The following is a 15021-nucleotide window of genomic DNA, read 5'->3' as shown; positions in this document are numbered from 1 at the left end:
TCTCTCACACACACACACACACACACTCACACTCACTCACACTCACACACACACTCACACACTAAATGATATGTATAGTTATTGATTAATGTATAATTAATTTTTTTTAAATAATATTTTTATTTTTGTGTTAATTTTTATTGAAATGTGACCTGCAGCGGTTCATGACATTCCCGGTTCACGTTTCTGAATCTTCCAGGAATCAACAGAAATGTATGTTTTTTAATGTATTTATTTCTCTCCCAGGATTCAAGCGGGGAGCCGATCCGGGGATGCCTGAACCCACAGTCCTCAGGTGAGTTTTGTGAAGATCACGGTGTTTTAGCACAGAAAGCTGCTGGAGATGAGCATGGGATGATCTGTTTTGTCTGTCAGTTTGCTTTGGGGATGAAGACGCTCCTGACGGAAACTACAGACTCCATGAAGACTCGTCGCTCGCTCGGATCTGAACTCAGTGCTGGGATGTAAATACTTCACTGTCAACGCTTTTGTGTTATTTTAAGACTTTTGCTTCCTCTTTCTGAAACATTGCGTTGAGAAAAAAACACAAAACGTTTTCTTTGTTTTTTTTTTATTGAATCTACGAAGATCATTGTAAGCAATCAGCATGTTCTCACGTTCTGTTTTAAACAAGTTCATAAATACATTAATCGGCACTGATTTTCAGTGTCGTGCAAATGAGAAGTAAATAGAAAATACTGGCACATAAATAATTGCATTTATAAATATCAATGTTGCACAACATTCAATAAGTTAAAAGTACAGACTCATAAATATTAAATTATTCTGCCCTGAATGAAATATCTGCGATGGTCAATAAATAAAAATAATAGTTGAATAAACTAGTTCTTGTCGGAGCTCCAGTCTGCGGGTCTCTTCGTGTCTTTTGCTCGGTGTGCAGCTTTGCGTTTGATGTAATGGACTGCTCTGCACGTGTCGATCATCACGCTGGTGAAGTTGAACAGGATCGAATGTGTCGTGGTCTTGCGCATCCACGTGGATCTGACCGATAGAGGAGCGCTGGAGATCTGATCCACCCCTCCGTCTGCTATCTGCAGCTGCAGGACCAAACAAACACCAGATGTGCTCATATGTGACACTGCTCATGAACAACTGATAATGAGCTCAGATCGGCAGGTTTTGTTGCTCTGAAATGCTGAGAAGGCTTTATTTGGCCTGTTTGATGGCTGCCTATCACTAGTCGTTAAGCCTGGGTTTCCATGACTGGGATACTCCATAATCTACATGGTTTTTTTTTTAGGTAATAGGTAACCATCTATTTATCAGTGAATGAATGAGCTTTGTTTGTTTCGACTAAGCTTCAACATGCAAAAAAGTGGTTAAAATAAAGTCTCATTCGTTAATGCAATAGCTAACATCAAAATATCAAAAATACAGTAATGTATAAGTCATCTAATAATAATAATAATGTAATTTAATAATATACATTATAATATACATAAATGTTGTTTTATTATTTTATAAAAATTTAATAATATAATCATAATTTAATCTTTTTTTATTTTATTAGTTATTTTCATAATGTTTTATATTAATATAGCTACTTATATCTTTTTTTATTTTAATATTTTAACTCTAAACTGTTAGCAGATATTTTAATGTTTATGCTCTTGAAATGAAATGCCTCCGCAACTCCGAATAAATCAAATAGGCAGGTGCATATAAATAAACAAAGAAAAGCAAACAATCTGTCAAAAAATGCAACGTTTGTGCTCTTAAACCTACGCTTTTATCAGTCAATTTACAGATTGGTGGCTTTGTGAGGTCAGCTGGAGCGCCGTGGAGCCGTTGAGGTGTGTTTACCTGGCTGTTAATTGCCTCCAGCAGGCGCTTGGTCCCGCATTTGATGTCCTTCACCAGGCTGGAGGTCAGGTTTTCGTTCTCGATCAAGCTCCAGTTCTCTTTATACCAGGTCAGGACGCTGTAAATGCGGCTCAGACACAAATCCTGAAACATTCGTGAGGTATGAGCGTTTAGCAACACTTCAGTATTTGACGAAATCAAATGAAAACGTTCATCCCATCATGTGCTGGATAAAAGCTCTTGTTCAGCGCTAAACTGCGTTACGTTTGTGTAATGGTAACAACCCGATATCAAACGTACAGTATCTATTTTATGAGTTGAAGGGTTTGTATGAATTGGTTCGATGTGATTCGTAAGAAACTGTCGTTAGTGGGGCGTCAGCATGAAAAAATACTATAGTGTTTTTGAACCATACTATAGTAAAGTACTTGTGGTAATTCTGTAGTTGCTGTGGTAATATAACAACTAGGGCTGTCAAAAAAAATTCGAATTTTGAATATTCGCTGAATTTAAAATAAAAATCCACATTCGAATGCAAAAACGTTGCATTCTAATTTTAGTTGTGCATCAGGATGCTTTATCAGTGGCGCACGAGACGCGATGACGATGTAAGTTTCATTGCATTTTAATGCTTTTCATAGCTTATCCAGTTGACGCCACTAGATGCGACGCTGCTGCTGCGTTGTTAATTACAAATATTGCGGGACAAGAGAACATCAATGCGGAGAAGATGTTGTTTATGTCAAAACGGAAACCAAGCCGTTCACACAGAATGCATGTTTCACACATTTTCTAGAGGGACATCTATCACCGTTGCACTCGCGTCTCGCACAAAGAGCCGTATGTTTAGAAAGCCATGTAAAATTAATGCAAGTTTAACTTTGAAAAAACATGTCTCGGGACTTTATGGCGGGGTTTTTTCCCAATCCCACTGCATCTCATGTTTTGAACTGAAAAATGTACTCTGTGTGATTGGCTTTCGGCCTTTGTATTAAACTATGCATACATACATGATGCTGTTTTGTTTATAGTTGTTTAAGCAACTTCATTATAATCGGTTTATAAACATTATTTTAAACATTATGCACTTTTTTTCACAGATAGTCACGTTGTCTTATGCTTTGAATAAACGTGCATTAGTAATATTTTGCTCGATGCGCCCTCTTGTGGCCTCAGAAGAGAAGCCAAACGCTTTTCTTCACCCTAACTGAAATTAGGCATTTTAAATTCGAATATAATTCGAATTTTGATAATATTTATGTAAAAAATTCGAATTTCGTTTTTTTTAGCCATTTTGACAGCCTAATAACAACTATAGTAATATAAACAAATTACTGTACTAAGTTTTCTACAACAATACAGTTTACTGAATTTATTACAGTTTATCAGTTCACTAGTTAATACTACAGTATGCTGTAGTGTTCATTACACACTTTACTATAGTATGGTTCAAAAACACTATAGTATTTACTATAAATTAGTTTGTGGGTGGATTGTATGAATGAGATTGTACACATTCATACAAATAAACAGTTTTATTGTGTGGTTTATTAACGTAAAGCTGCTTTGAATCAATCTGTATTGTATTAAGCGCGATATAAATGAAACCGATTCGACAAATTAGCCACCAATTTGCCAAAACTTAAAATAGTTATGAATTGGCATGAAAGTGTGTCAAAGGCTAATGACTTTTTTTTGGAGGGAAAGTTAAAGTATTCGCTAATACAGCAGGTTAACTTAGAATAGCACTAAATCGATTGTTTATGGATTAAAATTGATTTGTTAATGACCTAATAAAGCTTCTCAAATCATGAAAATCTATTCTGGAAAAGATGTACTTCACTACTTATTTACAAATATAAACGTTTTGGAAAAACTCTTTTCTATTAAAATGCTTTGCTTGATTGTATAATGATAATAATAAAAAATATTACAAATGCAGTAAAGTTTGCATAGAGTAGCAGCCAAACATTTCGACACATCTACTCATTTATTTTAATAATGCAGTTATTATGTTTATTATTATTACATTTATTATATTGATTGATCGATTGATTATTACAGTAATAATAATCGTTATCTGAACTATGATGAGTATGGAAATTATATAGTGACTAAAAAAGACATATTCTGGCAAATGTGAATTTTCAATCTTACTCAAAATTCAGAAAAATGTTTTTACAGTATTAAAATAAAATTAAGTTCTCATTTGTTAATGCATTAATTAACATGAACTAAACATTTTCAAAATACAGTAATATAAATAAAAAACATAAAAATCAAATAAACTAATAATGGAATGTAATAATAGAAATATGAAAAATATATAAAATATAATGTAATAATAATGTAATTTAACATATATATAAATAACAATAAAATATAGTTTATAATGTATTTTTACATTAACCTTTGTTGATGTTTATAAAATGTTTAAAACATTTTTTTGTAAATTTTCAAAATATAATAATATAAATAAAAAACAAAAATAAAATAAACTAATAATATAATGTAATAGAAATATCAAAAATATAAAATATATGATAAAATAGAAATAATGTAATAATAATGTAATTTAACATAAATATAAATAACAATAAAAATATAGTTTGTAATGTAGTTTTACATCATTAAACTGTTGATGTTTATAAAATGTTAAAAAAATTGTTGTAAATTTTCAAAATATAATAATATATATAAAAAACATAAATAAAATAAACTAATAATATAATGTAATAATAGAAATATCAGAAATATAAAAATTATTATAAAATATAAGTAATGTAATAATAATGTAATTTAACATAAATATCAAGTATATAAATAATAAAAATATAGTTTATAATGTATTTTTACATCATTAACCTTTGTTGATGTTTATAAAATGTTAACAAACAAATTTACTTTGTTCATGTTAAGTTCATAATGCATTAGAAAATGTTCAAAAGTATTTACAGGGACAATAAAAATGTTTCAAAATTTGAATAAACTAGTTTAAAATCAGCTTGGGGCACAGAGGCATTCTTTTTATTGAACACAGAGCCATGAATCAACCCTAAGCGCAGTCATTTGAGAGGAAGTGTGTTCTTACTGCGCTGAAGTTTCTGGACAGACAGCCGTCGGAGGGTCTGAGGAGAGGAGTTGTGATCCTCACGCCTTCATACGCCGTCATGTTCATCGTCTCTCTGAAGTCCCTCTCAAACTGCAGACGGAGGAGCTCAAAGTTAGTTTGAGTAACACGAAGCATCTTTGCATTGGTGTGTGTTGAGACGCACCTGCTGGTCTCGCAGCGTCTTGACGTCTCTGTGCAGATCTCTGGCCATCAGATACCATTTCTGCCGCTCGCTCAGAGGACTCTTTCCCTCCACGTCCTGAACCTCGTCTCCAGATGTTTCGGAGCGTTCGGCCAGACCGCTGTACGCAGGCACCGCATCCACCAGACTGAGGAACGCTGCCAGTACAGCAGACAAGAAGAGCGCTGCGTCTGCAGAGAAAGTGAGAGAGAGAGAGAAAGTGAAGAGCTGCGTCTGCTCACGAGATCCGTCCGATCGCTCAAACGCTGCACTCACTCTGGGCTGACGGCATCCTGATTGCACAAGTTTGTGTGTGATGTCTTCAAGAAACCTCGGGAGACTTCTGAACCGCGCTTCTCAAGTGGTTTTATACACACACTCGAGGAGTTTCCACATCTCTCAACCCGCCTTTCAAACATTTTTCATCATTTAGGAAAACCGCCCTGATTCTGATTTTCATAAAATAATTTTTCTTTACTTTTCCCCCTCAAGACTCAGGATGCCACAAGTTGATTTAGGTTTTGATACTCTTATTGTTTGACTGATTTCATTTATTTTTCTGAAAGTTTACACACACACACACACACACACACATATATATATATATTGGTCAAAGACGAAAAAGGGTTTAAGCATAAAACAATAAGTGTAATACTGCATTAAATTGTTGTTGTTTTCCCCCAAAAAAATTTAAAAAATTTCTGTTTAATTTAATTGCAATTTTGTTTTTGTTTTTCTGAGCACAAAAAAAAAACATTCATACATTTTTCCCTGATTTACAGAAGAGACCCACTAAAATGCCATTCAGTGTAACAATCTTCTCAGGCATATTTACAACCAAAATCAATATATGACATATTAAAAAACGAATTACTTTCACCCCAAATACTAATTAGTTGTAATTTTACTTTTTTTAAATGTGCCACTATCCTAGGTTTTGCCCATTTGTAATAACAAAAAAAATACAGCTAACTAACACAATAAAACAATAAAAACAACACAATAAAAAACATGATTTATGAAAATTAATAACGTTTTTGCAAATAAACTCTTTATATATATATATATATATATATATATATATACGTACACGCTCACAGTGGAGATCAAAATTAGAGAATTTAAATTTAGAATCAATCTATAAATACTTGATTTTTTCTGAAATATTGTTCATCTTCATCGCTCAAAACTTCGAAGGAATATTAGCTGTAGGGTATACCACTGTCACATGTTTGACAAAACCAAGGCATTGCAACAAAACCCTTTATTTAGTGGAAACACGGTAATCAAAATGAGAGAACAGTAGCCACTGTAGCACAGAAGAAGATTACAGCTCAAATCCTGGAGGGGTACATGATGATCCGGTAAATGGTTCTTTCAGGTGCAATATTTAGATGCGAAGAGATGATGACTGCAAGTGTTTCTTTGGAGGTAAGCATTGCTAACAAGAACACAATGACTGGAAACGCTTCTTCCCTCCTTCTATAGCAATCAATCTGCTCTTACGATCTAATTAGTGTGATAGTGATTAACCTGACTAGTATAGTTGCAATTTTACATTTTTAAAATGTGCCACTATCCTAGGTTTTGCCCATTGGTCAGTAGACTTTTTTACTCATTTAAAACACAATAAAATTGAATATGCTCCCTTATTCTTTTATATATTTTAATATTTACACGTCCGAATAAGCATGTTGTTTGAATATTTACATAAATATTGTGTTACACTGAATGACAATGAATGACATTATTTCAACCAAATTTTGACATTTTATTCTCCAAAAACTTATTTGAAACCTTAAAAGTAGACACTTTACTTGCATTTAATGTGCTTTCTGTTTTAAAATGCATCTGATCACTCTACACAATAATCTAGAAACAATGTGAATGAACACCACAACAGCTAAAGCTGCAAACTTTGCAAAACACAAAATTTATGTCACTGCCAAATCTTTTGGCCGTGACTGTACACACAGGTGCATCTAAAAAAATTAGAATGTTGTGAAAAGGTTCTTTTTTTGGTAACTTGTTTCAAAAAGTGAAACTTTTCTATATTCTAGATTCATTACATATATTTTGAGATACTAGATTTTTGACTTTCGTGAGCTGTAAGGCTCTAATCGTCGAAATTAAAACAAAAAACTGTTTTACTTTACGTGTAATGAATCTAGAATATATGAACGTTTCACTTTTTGAAATGTTACAAAAAAAATTACTTTTTCACGATATTCTAATTTTTTGAGATGCACCTGTATATATATATATATACTGATAAATGACAAGCAAATTACTAAAATTTTAATTTAAAAATATAAAAATAAAAGGTAATTCAAAATATTAAGTTCTATAATAGCAAATAAATTATGCTATGCTCTATGAAATGTATCCATAAGTTCAAGCAAATATACATTAAAGATGACTAGGTTACCTGAGTGTAAGGTGCGTCAGGGTTGAAGTCATCTATCCTTTGCATCGTGTTAATGTCCATATTCCCAAGAGCCATTTCCAGCCCTTTCTCATCTCCTACATTACTGCATTTAATCAGTTAAGTTACATTTTCAATCAGACAGAGCTTTGCAACACAAACAGACATTTACAAAAAGGCTCAACTTTAAAAACAGCTTCTGCATCTATCATGCCAAGACAATTTATTGATTAATTTTAATTAAGTATACATGTAGCATGAGCAGTTGTTTTTGATTTGAATTCGATTTTATAATTTCAAGATTTAAAGCAAAAACAGAATGTTCTGACTTTAGATTTGTGAAATTATGCTACATAAGACACCTGCACAAAACCAATACAGCAGACGGACTGAATGAAAATGCAGATTTATTCTCTGACAGCAGGTGGCGCTTCTGGAACAGCAGCGATACAGCGTTTCCTTGGTTATCCTTGGTTATCGCTCTAAACAAAGCAGCTGTGCTTATAAACACTACTTTAATATGCGTTATATGGTGGTAAGATGAAAAGAAAATGCCATTGAAACATTTCTGAAGACGGTCAGTTCCTCTCAGAGATACATTCATATAAACCCCCACATATTTGTCTTCCTATATTTTGAGCATCGCGAACAGTGAGCTTGATCTGCCTGATACAGTGTTTTCTCCTCTTTACAGACCTCATCAAAATGATTGCAAAATGCAGTTTGTGTGCAATTCTGGAATAGAGATCAGCCAAAATAAAACTAAAAACCGGTTCCGATTTATAGCCGGCATGCCATCTGAACTCACCGTGACGGTTCGGGACGAGTAATTGTAATTGTACAAGTTACTGTATATAGTGACTTGTAATATACATTAACTTGCTGTTTATTGACACTGATGTAAGCAGGATTTTTTAAATGCACTTTTTGTTAAAAAAAAAATACAAGTCACTATAAACAAAAATAGACCTTCCACAGCATGTCTTCATTTAATATGTCATCAGTTATTAAATTATGCATTACAGGCTTTGGCAAACCATAAAGTGACTATAACAAATAAAGTTTTGGATGATAGAAATCAAAGAACTTATTTAATTATGATTAAATATATTAATATTAATTACTATATTTAAGACTTTTGAACAAATGCACTGAGAATAAAATTTGACTTTAAAAGTTACTGAGGTATTGACCTTGTGACAACTTGCCCCAGGCATTGTTTATATCTTGTTAATAATCTCCAAGTGCAACTCTGATGGTTTTCAAAGAGAAACCGTCATTTCTAAACCCATAAAGTTGCGGCTGTATGCATGATATACTATATTGCACTAAGTTTCTCATTTATATCATCCAGCATGAGTTAAATATCACATCTTTGAAAGATTTTTCATAACGTATCTTGCAAACTGCTGCAAATATGGTTTCAGTTTCTAACGGTTTCTTTTATTGTAATTCTAAGAAAGGAAGCATCCATGCATGAGCTTTACAAATAAAAGAAATGAAAGTAATGTGTAAAAAGTCATGTCTCCGTCATTTCCTTCTCCTTTTTAATTTCCGCTTTCTCGAAGTGATCTCATTCCGTAATATATCTGCTTTGATTGGAGTCGTTACGGACCTCAGTGAAGACCGCAGGCCTCTGGTTAATATGCATATTGATTGTGATTTTTGCAACAGAGGATTCCCCTTCAGGAGGGGAAATATGTATGCGTGAAGCTGAGGAGATGTTATAATGGAGTGTGAGTGATATTATTTTGAGCAATTGTGGAAGTTTCCAGGTTTTGCTTCGGCCAAAAGGGACAAAAACAATGCCCTAGTTTTATTAAATAAAATTATTACTGGGTCTGTGGGTTTTTGTTGAGTCTTGAATATTTGCCTGAATATATAAATTATATTTATAATTTAGGTTTTAGTAATTTCTTTGTCATTTTTATTAAGTTTTTCTATATAGTTTTATTTTTATTTCAGATTTATTACTTCATTTAATTTATTTTGGTACTTAAACTTATTTAATTTAGTTTCAGTTTAGTTGTGAAGGTAACATTTTAGTTTTTAATTCGTTTTTACTTTTACATTTTTCATCTAATTTGTATTAATTGTTACAGTATTTTTTAACTGTTTTAGCTAACAATAACGCTGCTCTTTAATTTTTAATTTTTTTTATATAAATTTTTTCTGTGTCATTATTATTAATAGAAGGCGACATATGAAGTATAGTTTGGACTTAAATTTTAAGTTTATAATTTTTAGATCAAAACCATTTTCATTGTATAAGAGGAGTGAAAAGTCCATTTTTATGAGCAGATTTTAATTTTCATGAATGCATTTTTATCTTTTTACTTTTTCCCCCTCTTAAAACTCAGTGAAAATGATTGATACAAGCCTTAGGTTGACACTTTTATTGATTTTTTTTGTTGTTGTTTTTATTAGATTTTAATTTTTTCATAGATGCCTATGTACAGTAGGGCATGTTGTCACAATGGTAACTTGCTGTTTATTTTCACTGACGTAAGAAGAATATTTGAACTGCACATTTAAAAAAATATGATTAATTTTACTATTAATTCATTAGCTAATATTCCTTGTACATGCATCTCAACTTGATTCAGTGCACAGCTTTTTCAAGTACAGCACACTTACTACTATATATGCAAACTAGTTACTGTTAATTGCTACCAATTCCTGTACAATAAGGTTGCATTCTAACAATGCCTATACTTTGCCATTCTGCTGTTTATTTCCAAGCTGCAGTGGGTGGTGATAGACGAGAAATGACAGTTTTGTAGCATTTCTTCTGCCATTTCATGGTTAATTTCTACAGCATGAAGCTCTGAGGTGAAGCAGCCCACAGCAGAAACCATGTTCGAGGTGTGATCTGTGACTTTGAAGAGATAACAGGCAGTTCTTTGCTGTTATTCCATGAAAATTGGGTCATTAACGGATAAAGTGGTGAAAGTGTTTCCTTTTTCTGAGAAGTCCTATCAGTATATCATAAATCTTTCTCATGACCTTGTATTTTGCACCCAGTTACCAGAGTGCTAGATCTGAATGTTAATCTAATTTATATAATAATTCGGAACAGATCTATAGATGTAGTGGTTTTGGTCTTTCACTATTTTTCAAGTTCTGTTAAATATACCAGCTTATTGTGAACTTTTTTTAGTGCTGGTTTGTTGCCATTCACCAGTATAACCAAACTGGTTTACCAAGTTGGTTTTTGTGGTGAAGTTAATGGAGCAGAAGGTTTTGCTGGTTTAGATAAAGTCTTAATGGTTTAGAGGTTTGGAAAGGCCGGTTGTCTGCAGTTTAAAATACTAACATCTAAAACACAACATACACTGGTCTTTTGACCAGCGAGGAATGGAATAAGGAAGGAATGAGTAAAACCTGTTTATTAGGTTTATTTTACTCCTGTCGGAGTCAGCACATGTTGTGAGGTCGAGCTTAAACAAAAAATTTTCACAGAAATATGTTGTAGTGAAACTACAGATGTGCAGATATAGATATTTTCACATTTATGCTAAGGCCCTTTTCCACAGAATTGAAGTGTGATTGTGTGGGTGTTTTTAGCTTTTTGGTTTCCGAAACTGTTTTTTTTTTTTTTTTCTGCCGATCACAGTCAACACCAAATGTAACTGAAGTCAAGAGTGCAATGCAACCGCCGCATACAGTACTGTTGAAAAAAGTGAATCAGACCTCAATGCTCCAAAAATAGATTCTTACGCTTTTGAACTGAGCAACTTTAGATTTTCCGGCTTGAGCAAACACCGGCATCCTCGCGCAAAAATTGATCCATGACTAGTCACAGAAATGTGGTTCATGCCAAAGAGCCTGTGGTACATGTATGTAGGAACAGGCCCAAGCTTAAAGGGGTCATATGATGCTGCTAAAAAGAACATTATTTTGTGTATTTGGTGTAATGAAATGTTTATGCGGTTTAAGGTTAAAAAAACACATTATTTTCCACATACTGTACATTATTGTTTCTCCTCTATGCCCCGCCTTTCTGAAACGTGTCGATTTTTACAAAGCTCATCGGTCTGAAAAGCGAGGTGTGCTGTGATTGGCCAGCTATCCAGTGCGTTGTGATTGGCCGACTCCGCTTCGTCCACGGTGAAAGCCGATCCGGCGATCGGCTTTCACCGTGTATGACGAAGCAGATATCGTCCTCTTTTGGAAGACCAAACAAAGTAGTTTCGCTTTTACGACGAAACACACAGCGCCTTCATGACATGGCGGCGGCGGCAGCAACAATACTACAGCGAGAATAAAAGTTACGACTTCTTTCTTTGCGTGAACATTTGGGCGGCGTTATGCAAATCTTCCCACATAGTGATGTAGACATGTGGGGGCGTGTTAGAACGAGCCGTTTTAGGTAGGCGTGGCTGACTCTTAACTTTTATAAAGAATATCTCTTTGGATTTGAGACTTTAGTCTTTGCAACTTTACAGATCTTTATGCACCAAGAGCTTGTAACACTCCAAAGAGAAAGGAAAAATTGAAATCGCATCATATGACCCCTTTAAGCCAAAATGTGAGAGTTTTGCTGAGCTAAGCATTTTCTCCAGCGATTGCCACAGAGAAATCTCTCGCGTCACTCTCTCACTGTGCACACGTGCATGAAATGATGATTTGCAGATGTGAATTGCAGCATGCATCTTCAAGACAACAGGGTAGAAGAAATAGTTGGACTCACGATGTTCTGCATTATGAAGGAACGGCTAGGCAGGATGCAAGATTACATGCTTGATGAATCAGACATGTGTAGTACTTATATAGCAAGTTGTTAGCAACATACACTGTAAAAAAAAAAAAAAAAGGAAAGTGTACTGATCATTTCCTGTCAAGACGCATTACAGATATTTCCCTTAGCTCTTAAACACAATGCAATGCAAAATAAAAATCAATACGGAAAATTCCTTTATATTAATACAGTTAATTGTGCCCTATGTTTATGATTTACATTTAAACAAAATTGTTTCTTCAAAATGCACATTTGCAGTTTAAATGTTTAATGTTTAATTTGTTGTTGTAGAACAAAATGTGAAGGTTTCTTTTCCTTGTACGTATAATAACGAAACCCATTAGAAATTGGTTAAAAATTTTTAAAGTTGAAAATAGTTGAGGGAACCAGCGGTTAAAGTTTGGCCAACAAATTGACTACATGCTCTGTTATAACGTTCACGAATGTATTAAAACGTTTAATTTTACATCTTTCTTAAGGAACGTTTCATTGCATGTTTTGAATAACGAGTAACCATTGAAGTCAGACAGAAAGAGCTCGTATTTTTTCATAGTTCCAGAAAAGAATTCGCGAGCAGCCGAGGTGGTAACCATAGCAACAGCAGATCAACCGTTGAGCGCCTGCCGTTGGGATCAGCATCTGCCAGGTAGCTACATCACAAAACATAAGTCATTATTTATAATTTTAACAGGTAATTCTGAGAAATGTAATACTTTTTTAACTTAAAACTTATTTAAGATGACTTGAAGAGTATATTTAAGTTAATTTGGGCGCGAAAAGACAATTTGGACGAACCTCCACCGATTGCGCCACGACAATTAGCATAAAAAGTCGATGAATACATTAACTTAGCGAGTCAGATCGCTAGTCTTGAAGGTCTGGACAAGACCAGCGTTGGGAAAAAACACAATTTTTGCCAAATTTTTGCCAAATCTTTATGCCAAGTTTAGGGAGATTTTCTGGTTTTGGTGGTTTCCCCTCAAATCCATCCACAGAGAAGATTTGGAGGACTCTCCCTTTCTGAAACAGCTGCCGGGTAACTGACTTTCAAATTAAGTTTACCACAATAACCCTCTTTCTTTCTTTGTCACGTGACTGTACAATTATATGTATAAGTATAACGTGAATTAAGTTTTTAATTATAAAAGTTTCGGTGTGCCATTTTTTCACACAGAATAGGATCCTCTGTTTGTTTGAACAGGACTTTACAAAAGTTCTGTAAAGCAAACACAAGATGGCAGTGAAATACTTATTTCCAGTAATGCCCAGTTTAGTTTACATGTTTTAAACACAGTTAATACTTATTATAGCCTAATGTTTAAAGTAAGGCATGACAGTGATTTTACCTTTTGTTGGTCCTGGAACAATATTCTTGTCAAAAATAGTAACTTCAAAGGAACAGTTCACCCAAAAATGAAAACAAACAGTTGATGGTAACCATTGACTTCCATAATATGGGGGAAAAAATACTATGGATACCAGCAACTGTTTGGTTACCAACATTCTTCAAAATATCTTTGTGTTGAACAGAAGAAAGAAACTCACAGTTTGGAACAGCCTGAGGGTGAGTAAATGCTGATAAAATTGTCATTTTTGGGTGAACTATCCCTTTAAACCAGATAAATCGGCTTGAAGCCTAACTCTAAAATCTGACTGGTTGATAGCAATGTTTCACCAACACTGATGCTGTTCACGCAGGAACGTTTCCTTGGGTTGGTACCAAGCCGCCTCTCCTCTCTTTTTTGGAGGTTGTGTTCTGTTAGAGAGCCATGGGTGTTGTTCAATATTTAATCAAGGGTGTGTTTGAAGATCTGTCTGTGTGGGAGAGCAGTAACTGGAGAGGAGAAGGTTTAAGATGAAAGACTTTCTTCACTCTCTTTTCTCACTTTCACATGCAGGCGCTCTTCTGTGGACTCAGCATCAGACGGGACGCCCGCTGACCGTCTGATGCATGCTTCACCTGAAACACCAGCACTTTCTCAATCTAGAAAGCTCTAATGTGATTGGCTGACTTTACGCAGCTTCCAAGAAAGCTCACAGGGTTTTTCTCCAGTCTGTTTGGAAAAGTTGTGTTTACTGAGGATGAAATCTTTCACGAATGAAATCATTGCTGGGATTTACCAGTTTGCGAGGTTGACATCAAATCTTTGAAAGATATTCCACGTTTTGTTTTTAAGCATTGGCAACTTAACTAGATACAGATCTGTGTGTGTGTGTGAGAGAGAGTGTGTGTGTGTGTGTATATGATTCTAATATGATACATATGTAATATTACAGTTACAGTTTTGTTAAATGTCACTTTTTTATTATAAATATTTATTTACAATAAGATACATTTTAACTGTAAAAGGACATGTCATATTAGAATTATATATGTGTATATATATATATATATATATATATACATACATAAAATGGAAAAGATAAATCTGTATGATAAATATAGTGCACATTTTTATTATAAATAATTTAACTTTGAAAAAACAAGTTTTATAGTAAAAGTTACGTATTATATTAAACAATATTATAATTTTTCATCATAAATAGGCAGTTAACATAATGTGTTCACTGTCTTCATGAAATATATTTTTTAATATTTAAAAATAAGTGCATTCAGAATTTCCTGAAGAAAAATAATGCAATTCGTTATGCAATTTCAAGAGTAATATTAGAAAATAACATTCTCCAGTGCTGAATATTTTCTTAAACTAATGATTGAATCACATATGTGTTTTCTT

General features: G+C 33.7%; 2 protein-coding genes across 2 annotated transcripts in view; one reads left to right on the top strand and one right to left on the bottom strand.

The window, feature by feature from the left end:
- Window positions 1-547, top strand: part of LOC107704157 (mitochondrial import receptor subunit TOM7 homolog) — a 9968-nt gene extending 9421 nt beyond the window's left edge. Inside the window, exons 2-3 of the mRNA XM_016507064.1 lie at window positions 247-295; window positions 376-547. Coding sequence (XP_016362550.1) covers window positions 247-295; window positions 376-391 — 65 coding nt within the window. The 3' untranslated portion in view covers window positions 392-547. The remainder of the gene's footprint in view (window positions 1-246; window positions 296-375) is intronic.
- An 85-nt stretch (window positions 548-632) lies between these two features.
- On the bottom strand, window positions 633-11313 carry LOC107704752 (interleukin-6-like). The gene is made up of 6 exons (XM_016507793.1): window positions 11263-11313; window positions 10949-10982; window positions 5100-5470; window positions 4916-5026; window positions 1825-1968; window positions 633-1058 (listed from the first exon to the last, which is right to left on the bottom strand). Exons 1-6 carry the CDS (start codon window positions 11311-11313, stop codon window positions 843-845), a joined length of 927 nt encoding a protein of 308 aa, XP_016363279.1. The 3' UTR covers window positions 633-842.
- Window positions 11314-15021: the final 3708 nt, after the last annotated feature.

Source organism: Sinocyclocheilus anshuiensis, unplaced genomic scaffold (assembly GCF_001515605.1).
Source record: "Sinocyclocheilus anshuiensis isolate Anshui unplaced genomic scaffold, SAMN03320099.WGS_v1.1 scaffold61, whole genome shotgun sequence".
NCBI lineage: Eukaryota > Metazoa > Chordata > Actinopteri > Cypriniformes > Cyprinidae > Sinocyclocheilus > Sinocyclocheilus anshuiensis.
Note: the sequence above shows the minus strand (reverse complement) of the source record. Positions and strands in the feature narration are given on the sequence as shown.